This window comes from Barbus barbus (assembly GCF_936440315.1).
Source record: "Barbus barbus genome assembly, chromosome: 13".
Taxonomy (NCBI): domain Eukaryota; kingdom Metazoa; phylum Chordata; class Actinopteri; order Cypriniformes; family Cyprinidae; genus Barbus; species Barbus barbus.
The window spans coordinates 1,493,381-1,504,977 of NC_136741.1; the positions used below are offsets into that span (position 1 = coordinate 1,493,381).

The 11,597-nt window shown below is 47.9% G+C and overlaps 1 protein-coding gene across 2 annotated transcripts in view; it reads left to right on the forward strand.

Moving 5' to 3' along the window:
* The window catches only part of LOC306879345 (E3 ubiquitin-protein ligase TRIM39-like), a gene marked incomplete at its 3' end in the record, with an annotated part of 33,124 nt that extends 25,551 nt beyond the window's left edge, over nucleotides 1-7,573 (forward strand). The window contains exons 5-8 of one of the 2 annotated variants that reach the window (XM_079432194.1): nucleotides 5,359-5,592; nucleotides 5,687-5,825; nucleotides 6,367-6,402; nucleotides 6,560-7,573. In XM_079432194.1, coding sequence (XP_079288320.1) covers nucleotides 5,359-5,592; nucleotides 5,687-5,825; nucleotides 6,367-6,402; nucleotides 6,560-7,107 — 957 coding nt within the window. The remainder of the gene's footprint in view (nucleotides 1-5,358; nucleotides 5,593-5,686; nucleotides 5,826-6,366; nucleotides 6,403-6,559) is intronic. The other variant, XM_079432196.1, reaches the window with a different exon arrangement.
* Between the last annotated feature and the right edge of the window lie 4,024 nt (nucleotides 7,574-11,597).

An 11,597-nucleotide genomic window follows, 5' to 3' on the forward strand; every position in this document is an offset into this window, starting at 1 on the left:
CCCCTAAGGAACCTGATGACCAAGTCATGCTTACCCACCGACTTCCCTTCCACGGGGTCGTGGTTGGCAGCAATCGCAGCCACATAGACTTTAAGGGTGGAGGGAGACAGCCTTCACTCCACCCCCTGCTGCAAAAAGGAAAGCACGACTCTGATCGGGCACTTTCGGGGGTCTTCTCGGTGAGAAGAGCACCATTCGACGAACAGGTTCCATTTCAAGGCGTAGGCTTGCCTCGTGGACGGCGCTCTAGCCGAAGTGATGGTGTCAACTACCCCTTGGGGTAGGTCACCTAGAACCTCCGCGTCCCGTCCAGGGACCAGACATGGAGTTTCCAGAGGTCTGGACGCGGGTGCCATAAGGTGCCCCGTCTCTGAGTCAGTAGATCCTTCCTCAGAGGAATCTGCCAAGGAGGGGCTGTCACGAGGAGCATAGTTCTGGGAACCAAGTCCGAGTGGGCCAGTACGGCGCCACGAGAAGGACCTGCTCCTCGTCCTCCCTGATCTTGCACAGCGTCTGTGCGAGAAGGCTCACTGGGGGAAACGCATACTTGCGATGTGCCAGTGCATCCGTGCCGAGTGTTCCCTCGGTCAGGGAGTAAAACAACTGGCAAACTCTACCTGAGCGGGTCCGAAACGTCTCCAGATCAGCTGGACCGTCTGGGGATGGAGTCTCCATTCTCCGGGGAGCGCAGCTCGTGACAGCTCGTCGGCTGCCCGGTTGAGCAAGCCTGGAATATGATTGGCACGAAGCGACCTCAGATGCTTCTGACTCCAGAGGAGGAGGAGGTGGCGGGCGAGTTGCTACATGCGACGGGAGCGTAGACCACCTTGTCGATTGATGTACACAACGGTCGCAGTGTTGTCCGTGCGGACGAGTACGTGCTTGCCTCGTAAGCGCCTTCTGAGACGGCTCAAGGCCAGACGTACTTCTAGCAACTCTAGGCAATTGATGTGCCAGTGCAGTAGGAGGCCCGTCCAAACCCCCGACACTGCAAGCCCGTTGAATGTGGCGCCCCAGCCGGTGGTGGAGGCATCTGTGTAAATCACAGCAAGCCTGGAGACCTGTTCCAGGGGCACTCCTGCCCGCAGAAACGAGAGGTCTGACCACGGGGTGAGGGTTCGGCGGCAGGCCGGTGTAACTTGGACCCGGTGAGTGCCTCGCTGCCACGCCCACCTCAGGACTCGGCCATGGAGCCAGTGTTGAAGCTGTCTCATATGAAGCAGATCCAGCGGTGTGACTGCCGCTGGAGCTGCTATATGCCCCAGGAGCCTCTGAAATTGTTTCAGTGGGACCGCTGACCTGCTCTTGAACCTATTCAGGCAGTTCAACACCGACAGAGCACGTTCCTGCGTGAGGCATGCTGTCTGGCTGACCGAATCCAACTCCATACCGAGAAAAGAGAACCTCTGCGTCGGGGAGAGTTTGCTCTTTTCCCAGTTGAGCTGAAGGCCCAACTGGCTGAGGTGTGACACCAAATCCCTGTGTTTGCACAACTGGTCCTGAGACTGAGCCAGTGTGGGCCAGTCGTTGAGGTAGTTGAAAATGCGAACGCCCTGTTCTCTCATGGGAACAAGGGCTGCCTCCGCAACTTTCGTGAAGACACAGGGTAATAGGGACAGCCCGAAGGGCAGGACCTTGTACTGATATGCCCGTCCTTCGACGCAAACCGCAGGAATGGCCTGTGGCGCGGAAGGAATCGACACAGGGAAGTACACGTCCTTCAGGTCGACCGCTGTACACCAATCTCGGGGACGGATGCACCCAAAGATGCGTTTCTGCGTGAGCGTCTTGAACGAAAGCCTGTGAAGGGCCCAGTTCCAGACACGCAGATCCAAGATTGGTCGTAACCCACCGCTTTCTTGGGCACAATGAAGTAAGGGTTGCAAGCCCTGTCTTCATATCGGCTGGAGGGACCGGCTCCATCGCGTCCTCCACCAGTAGGACAGCGATCTCTCCACACGAGACATGAGCATCAGCTGCCTTCACTGCTGTGAGGTGGATGCCCCTGAACTGGGAGGAAACTGAACCGCATAGCCGAGTCAGATGGTCCACTGGAGCCAACAAGACGGGCTGGGTAGACGCAGGCACCCAGACACTGTACAAGCGGACCAGCGGGACCACCGACGTACCCGCGGTGGGGCAGCGAGGTGGAACACAGGAACACGGCCCGTGGCGGACCAAGGGGTCTGAGTGTGCGGTGCACGCTTACCTGGTTCCGAGGTTTGGCAGAGGGTGCGTGAGTAGGGCCTTTGATGACGCTCTCGAACCGCCCACTGCTGCCAGCTGGCGAAAGGGGAGGATGAGTGCGGTCCGGAGTTGGTCCGTCCGTGACTCTCCATGCCCTCTTGGGACCCAGAGGCAGAGACAACCGCTCCTTGTCGAGATTTTTGAAACAGGAGAATCTCCACCCGGCCCTTCTCCGGGAGAGGGGGAGGCGCATCCGCCACCTCCCGAAGCAGTCCTCTCTCTCTCACTGGGTCGCCCGTCCTGTGCCTCTTGCTCTTCCGCTCACCGCCAGGTTTGACGGGGGCCAGGACGGGCGGGGCAGCATGCCTACGCCCAACTCAACGGCACCGCTTCTGGAGGCTGCTGCGGATGCGGGAGCAGGGACGGACACAGGGGCTGCCCTCGGCGACAAGCAGGCTGGGGCGCTGCAGCCGGCGGACGGGTGGAGGCAGCAGCTGCCCGCCGGGGCAGGACGTGTCGGATCGCCTCAGCCTGCTCGTGAGCAGCCGAGAACTGCTGGGCCATGTTCTTGACTGCGTCGCCGAAGAGGCCAGTCTGGGACACAGGGCCCTTGAGGAACCGATACTTTGTCGGCGTCCCCATGTCGACCAGACACAGCCAAGGTTGAACGTCCTGGACCACCAGTGTGGACATCGCACGACCCAGAGACCGCGCCACCTTTGTCGCTCGTAGCGCGAGGCCAGAAGCGGTACCAAGCTCTCTGAGCTTCCGGATCGTAACCACCCCCGTGCATGTCCCTCAGTGCTTTTAGCCTGAGGAACCTGCAGTAACGCCGTAGCGTAAGGTGGAGGCAGCTTCTCCACAGGCCACATAAGCACCGCCGGACAGGCCAGACGAGTACCTACAGGCCCGGAAGAGGAGGCACGGTTTGCCCCGCCGGGTGGAGACGGTATTAGGACACAACTGCATCGCAACCGGCCGCTCCACCGGGGGAACCCCCGTATAACCCCTAGCTGCGCCACCACCGAGGGTGGTGAGGGGGAGGAGTTAACAGGGCGGTTTCTGGCAGTAAAAGGTGCCGTCCACGACCTGGTAAGCTCCCCATGCACCTCCGGGAAGAGAGGCACTGGGGCAGGGCACTGAGAACCAGCGCAAGCTACCCCGAGAAACCTCGAGGGCTCGGGACACGGTGGGATCTCCACTCGAGCCCTACCCTCTCAGTGGCCCGGGAAAGCATAGCCGTGATTTCTGGATCTGACTCAGGCACTGCTACTTCCGGAGCAGCAGCACAGCTGAATCTTCTTGCCCAGAAATCTCCGGCTCACCCTCCGATGCAGCAGTCGACGTCCGGTCGTCAGGAGGAGCGCCAGGGTAACTGCTGGTGCACCCCTTGTAGAGGGCCCAGCACGTTCCACTGACAGCTCAACTGGTTTCGGAGCGCAAGAGGAGCGATGGTCCCTCAAGGGTTGGTTCCCTGGAGGGTTTGCCACCACTGTAATCCTCAGACCACCATGCCACCACCTGAAGTGGTCCCCATCTGTCTGCAGCCAGAACGAGAACCAGATCAAGGCAGAGGCAACAGAGCTCCGTCCCTTTGTCGAAGTAATGGAGCCTGGCCTGCAACTCCGAGATGATCATCTTCTCATGAGAAGATACCTCATCCATGAACGCCACCTCAGCATGCTTACTGCCCAGGCACGTGAGGTAGCGATCATGACCATCACCTGGCACCAGGTAACGACCGCATCCAGAAACGCACGGGTGACACGTTGTCTGTAGCAAGACCTAACTCGTCTTTACAAAGACGTAACGTCAAGTTTGTCAGATGCAACGTCGTCTTTAAAAAGACGCATCCGTGAATGCTCTTTTAGAGAAATCACTCTTTCAGTGTGCTGAAGCGCACAGGGGAGATGGCCTCTTGCAACACAATCAGGGGGTAGTGCAACCTGATGTGTGCAATCCACTCGACACAGGAAGAACCACCACCGCTGACGCACCGTACCACCAGCACAAGAATGCCTCGAAGAGCGCACTGACTTGCAGACGTGAATGTGATTTCACGAAGTGCAACATGTTCCTGGATCAACATCCATATTGATACTGGAACAACATTCAAATCAGCCAATCAGAACTGAGGGATAAGTTTACAGGAAATGTCCATTTTTAGCCTTACAACCAGAGCTTCTACACCCTTGTTATTCAACCATTTTGGCAAAATCACGGTGACCTGTTAGGATATGTGAAATATATGATTTATTTAAACTGCAAAAGTAAAACGAAATTAAATGTATTGTGACAGATGTGGGAGGATAATTTATAAAGAAAAGCCTTCCACATTGGATACACCTGTTTATCCTCGCATATAGCTCCTCTGGAAGCTTTCTCACGCCTCGTTCCATGCAGTACAATTAGAGAATTGAAATGTCCTTCAAATGACTGACTTTGATCAGTTTCTGGACTGAAGGATGGAGCGAGGGAATGAGGAAGCATTAATCTGAGTTTTGAGAAGCACTCTGTGTATTAGTGTTGGGGATTTTACAGCGACTCTTTCTGTAGATTATATTGTTACACCAGTAGGTGGCGACAAATCACTGTCTTTATCATCAGTCATTGATTTTGATTAATTTGCTCAAAACAATTAATTTAATTACAGGAATGAATCACCACTATACAGTTTGTTGCAGCTTTGTTTGAAACTAGTATATTCGGGGGTCGGAGCAAATAGGGGAGAGCGGGGCACAACCTAACACTTTTTGACACATTGCAAATAAAAATACAATTACATAATTGAATAATTATGTAATACAGTGTGTTACAACTAACCCTGTGTTACTTTGTGCCCCGCGCTCCCCTACAAACAAGACAACTAACAATCATTTATTTTATTGTTGTACTTGCGATCACACTGTTGTTCTGAATATCATCATGACTGTGATTACCTGATCACTTACTACAGTAATAGCACACCTCTCCTCAACATGATTGAAAAACACATGATTTGAGGAATCATTCAGTGTAAACGGTGCAGGATGAAGTTTACACTTCAGTTGAGGGATTCTGAAACCCCTTAAAAACACATGTATGTGAAGAAAAATGTATGAGCAACATTAACACAGATTCTTCTCTTAGCAAACACTGCTAATAATTTGTTGTCTGTTTCTGTTTGAGCAGAGAAACACAGAGAAGGAGAAAGCAGCCCATGTGGAGTTCTTCACTGATCTCATCCGCTCCATTGAGAGATATCAGACTGAACTGCTGGAGATGATGGAGGAGCAGCAGAAAGCAGCAGAGAAACAGGAGCAAGAGCTGATTGAAGAGCTGGAGCAGGAGATCACTGAGCTAAAGATGAGAAACACTGAGCTGGAGCAGCTCTCACACACTGAAGATCACCTCCACCTCCTACAGGTTAGTCAACATGATCTCTCTGATCAATGATAATGCAGTATATGACACCATAACACTCCCCGTGCTGAAGGATTGCTCCTCTCTCCTGCTGTAGATTCACTCATCCCTGTGCAGCTCTAGAAACACCAGGAACTGGCCTGAGATCAGTATGAAGACTCATGAGAGTCTTGAGACTCTGAGGAGAGATCTGAACCAACTGAAGGACACTATAGATGACAAACTCACACAAACTGGTACATCAATACATACACTGATCAGATAGAAACATGATGATTTATTCAATTCTTTAAATATACGGTAGAGTGGGAGAAAAACGCCCTCCTTAAGGACTGTGTAATTCTTTTCTGTGAAACAAAAGTTAAATGTGTTCAGAAAAGTTATCATAGTTTTAGTGGCAATAACATAAATTATAAACAAAGAATGAAAAATGTCCAGTTTTTATGTTATTAGATTTTTATACTAAGGGGGTGTTTTACCCCACCTACTGTATGGAGCAAAACACCCCCATGGGTGGGGTACAATGCCCCCCAGTCTGACAGAGCAATTTGCTTTAAACAATTACAGCAAAATCAGAGTACAGACAGAGTTTTTGCTTAAAATTAAAAAGAAAATAATCAATAATTATGAATTACAAAATTATACATCTACATCACTCTCGTCAATGTAGTCCGTAGTTACAATAAAAATGTATCTTGACTTTATCTTGTGGTTATTTTGGGAAAACACCCGCTCTACCCTCACCTTCAGGTCTGATTATGTGTTTCTTGTCATTAGTCTCTACAGAGCTGAAGTGGATGCAGCAGTATGCAGGTACAGTGTGCTGTCTGCACTACACTAGTTTACATTCATACACTCACAGCTTCATTACTGCTCTACAATCTGATTAAACACTGGATTAAATATTAGAAACATAGCATCACAGAATCTGTGTATAGTGAAGTTTGATTGATATTCTGTGTTTTCTCAGTGGATGTGACTCTGGATCCTGATACAGCTCATCCTGAACTGATTCTGTCTGATGATGGAAAACAAGTGAGACATGGAGACATTAGACAGAAACTCCCAGACAAACCAGAGAGATTTGATAGATATGTCTGTGTCTTGGGAAAGGAGGGATTCTCCTCAGGGAGATTTTATTTTGAGGTGCAGGTGAAGGGAAAGACTGATTGGACTTTAGGAGTGGCCAGAGAATCCATTCACAGGAAGGGAGAGATCACAGCGAGTCCCAGAGATGGATGCTGGTCTGTGGCTCTGAGGAATGGAGATGAATATATAGCCTGTGCTGGTCCTTCTGTCTCTCTGTCTCTGAGAGTGAAGCCGCAGCGGGTCGGTGTGTTTGTGGATTATGAGGAGGGTCTGGTCTGCTTTTATGATGTGGAGTCCAGCTCTCATATCTACTCTTTCACTTATCAGTCTTTCACTGAAAAACTCTATCCATATTTTAGCCCATCCTTAAAGTATGGAGGTAAAAACTCAAGCCCACTGATCATCACACCTGTCAATTATAATAAATGAATATATACTCCTAATATGAAATACACGCTTAAAATAATTAATGATGAAAATAAATGTTTATAATTACAAATTTGAAAACATTTTGTGCTGCTATTTTTATCATTTGTTTTTCAATTTTTAAAATGTTTATGCTATAATTACAATTTCTCATGTTCTGTGGTATTACTGTAATACATCAGACGGCAAAACCTTGATATGTATCATAGAACTGTATGATTACTATATTCATATACAACGGTATGTACATAGTACTTTAAGGTACATAAAAATACCATGATATTATATTCATAGTAGTGTCCAAAAGACATGATCTTACCATAGTACCATGCCACATGTTAACACAACAGCAAAATGAGGTAAGTTTTACTATAAAAATAGAACAGAATTACTTAGAAGTGAATTAAGTTATATTCATAAATTTTAAACCTTAAAAGTTTAATGTCTGTAACACAGATGGTGCAATATGGCTTGCTAAATTCAACATCAGCATGAAATCCAGAATGATCATATTTACTGTTTTAAAGGATATACATGGGTTTATTAGGAGTGTTCAAATCAGCAGTAAATATGCAAATCCTTTTATTCTTGGAAGTAAACAAGTAAATCAGACTTAATTGTATTAATTAATGCTAGCCTTGGCCCTCTCATTAACCCGTCACATGAAATGCTATTATACTTATACCTTAATTAGTCTATTAGCCTAGTGTTACGGTACGTGCCTCCAGGTAGGCAGAACAAACACAAGGGTAGACAGGAGTATCCACAAATGGAGAGGTTTTAATAACGAGAGCTTTCAACGTGTAACATCAAATAATAACGGACATAGGAACAAGGGAGAACTCAGGCTTATAAAAGGCAGGTCATCATTAAGGGAGAACAGAAACAGGTGAGGAGCTAATTAACCAATTGGGGAAACTGGGTCAATGGAAAACATGGCAAAAACAGAACAGACTCATGACAGTTCGTCCCCTCCCGGAACGGTGCATCCTCGCACCGAAAAATGCAGACCAACAGAGGAGGGAGGGTGGGGGTTCAGGAGGCGGGCATGGAGTAGGAGGGATCCGGGCAATAGGGAGCAGGAAAAAACAAAAACAGTCCAAAAAATGAGTCAAAGGGGGAGTGGAGGGTGGGAGGAGCCCAGAGCAGGGGAAGCCAGATGGCAGTCCAGAGGCCAGCCAGGATGGCGGCCCACGGCGGAGTCGATGGCGGGAGGAGCCATGGTGGGGATGGGACCACCGACACCATGGGGCCGACTGCCGGAGATGACGCCGATGGAGAAGGAGCCCAGGATGGAGCAGAGCAGCCGTAGAGCCAGGGTGACACAGATGGGCCAGAGGGCCACGGCGGAGCCGGTGGCTCAGGCGAGAGAGGCGGAGGCGGGGATCCCGAGTGACGCGGTGGAGCCGGAGTGACAGAGGACAACGGTGCAGCCGGAGGGAGGGAGGAACCCGACGGAGCCAGAGGAATGGAGGGACGAAGCGGAGCTGGAGGAGTGGAATTCCATGGAGTAGGCAGGGGGACGACTGACCAAGGCGGAGCCGGAGGGACGAGGGAGCCCGGCGGAGCTGGTGGAGTGAGGGGCCACGGTGGAGATGAGGGAGCCACGAGCCAAGGTGGAGCCGATGGATCGGAGGGCCGAGGTGGAGTCCGGGTCTCGCAGGTTGGAGGCGAGGACTGAGGATCCTCCAACCCCGAGGTGGCAGATTGCAGGGAGACCCGAAGCTCAACCGATCCACCGGGCATGGCGTGCTGAGGGTGAGCAGAGGGGTCTTCCAGATGTGGCTGAGGAGGGACTGATGGGCTGGCTGACTGGTACAGAGGAGGCGGGAGAGGGAGGCTGGGAGGGAACCCAGGAGGATTCGAGCTGGACGGAACCAGCGGAGACACATGAGATAATCAGATCTTCTTCGAATAGGCCCAACAGTTCCTCAAAATAGCTTCCAGAAGCCAGCGGTTGCTCACCCTCAGTGGTGGATGTGTGGGCTGGGGATTTATCCATTCCCTCGATCGCCACTAAGACTCCCACGACGCACGATGTTGCCGGCTCACACACCTGGTCAGTCGCGTCGAGTTCGGTTTCCGGTCGATGAGTGGCTCTGTCACTCTCCGTGGTGACGGCTCTATCCGCGCGACCGGCTCGGGCTTTGCGACTGCGGTGGGCTCTGGCGAACTCTCCGTGCAGCGAGATGGTGAGGGCTGGCTGGGCTCTGGATCGGGAGTGGGGCTGGAGCTGTCCTCAGCAGGGTCACTGAAGATAAACAGATTATTATTTTCCAGCACCCACTCCACGCAAGCGGCGAAATTCTCCTTGGGACCGTTCGCTAGTAGGCATGCCTTACACTGCTCGCTCAGGTTGACGATGTAAAAAACGCAGAGCGAGCGGTCCTGGAAGTGTGTAAGGCACGCCAGGTCGATGAAGTCCCTAGTGTGGTCCTCCAGCGAACGGTCCTTCTGCTCCAGGCACAGGAGTTGGAAGGCGGGATCCATCTCAGGAGAGGGGGAAAACCAAAAAATAAACAAAAGAGAAACGCCGCTTTACTAAACTGTTTTGGTCCGTTATTCTGTTACGGTACGTGCCTCCAGGTAGGCAGAAAAAACACAAGGGTAGACAGGAGTATCCACAAATAGAGAGGTTTTAATAACGAGAGCGTGTAACATCAAATAATAACGGACATAGGAACAAGGGAGAACTCAGGCTTATAAAGGCAGGTCATCATTAAGGGAGAACAGAAACAGGTGAGGAGCTAATTAACTAATCGGGGAAACTGGGTCAATGGAAAACATGGCAAAAACAGAACAGACTCGTGACACCTAGGACTCACTGCTGATTTTGTTTGTCCATTTGAGAAAATGTAATATTTATAGAGTTAAGTTCATTAAGATCCTTATATAGTATATTGATGCCAGAATAAATAAATTCTGACTTATTGTAGATTAATTAAACAGATGAAACATCAGAAGGGGGGGCTTTGGGGCTTGAGCCCCTGCCCTTTTTCAAAATTATTCAAAAGTGCCCCTCGGACAAATAGCAATGATATTGTGGTCAATAAAACAAAATGCGTTTGAATTCTAATTGACATGACAATTTGTACAAAACAGTAACTACTCGCTCAAAAGTCAGAAAATTCCTGTTTATTTTTACATATCTGTCAATCTGAGGCGTTGCTATGGTTGCGTGTGTTTTCAGAAACCACAGGCTCTCCAGGCATATCTGGTTCTTTCAGTGAGTGCATATGGGTCGACAGAAGGAAAAAATAAACCAAACAATATTTTAAAAATTTTTCATCAATAATCAACGCTAGTGTGTCGATTTAATTAATCTCATTCAATTCTCTTATATTTATGTATGATATATACACCGTTTACTATTTTTTATGAAACTATCTTAGTTGATGAAGCCCAAGTGCCACGTACAGGCCTGTTATGAGAAGTGTATGATAATTATGCAGCATTATGAAAGTGTCTTATGCTCATCATTATTTGATCAAAAATACAAAAAAACTGTAGCCTAATATTGAAAATATTATTACAATTTAAAAGAATGTTTTTCTATTTTAATAAACATTTATACTATTTTAATAAAATATTTATTATATTTATTAATATTTGTTAAAAGCTGAATTGTCAGCATCATTACTGCAGTCTTCAATGCATGGTCCTTCAGAAATCATTCTAATATACTGATTTATTATCAATGTTGGAAACAGTTGTGCTGCTTATTTTTTTATTTTTTTATTTATTTAATTGGAACCTGTGATACTTTTTTGGGGTTCACTGATAAATAAAAAGTTAAAAATAACAGCATTTATTCAAAGTAGAGATGTTTTCTAACAATATCAATCTACTATCACTGTTTCTATCAATTTAACAAATCCTTGCTGAATAAAAACTAATTTCTTAAAAAAATTAAAATATACTGACCAAGCTTTTGAACGGTATTGTTACAAAAGTTATATTTTAAATAAATGCTGTTCTTATTTAACTTTTTATTCATCGAAGAATCCTGAAAAAACTATCACAGGTTTTCATCATTGTTAATAATTCAACATTGCATAAAATGCAAAGTAAATAAAGTAAATTACTAAAGTATATTAAAATTTGATTTGATCAAATAAATGAAGTCAAATAAGTGACTTCTTGCAAAAATATAAAATAGTAATGTATCCAATCTTTTTTCCCCCTTTTTCACATTTGAGCCCCTGCCGCTGAGGAACTCTCTGCACGTCCCTGTGAAACACAGACCTGTGACTCAGACTTAATCATTGCCATTCTATTCAAAACACTTTTATACTGATCACTTTATAATTATGTGTCTTTAGTAGGTCTTCGCTTTCATTTATTTGATTACATTCACTATAAACACATGAAATGTTTCCCTGTATATGTACAGTATCTGAAAGCGTGTTGTTCAGCATGTAATGTCACCAGAGAGAGCCGAGCGCTGCTCAAACAGTCTAGAGACCAAGAGACCAAACTCTGCTGCCTTCAGC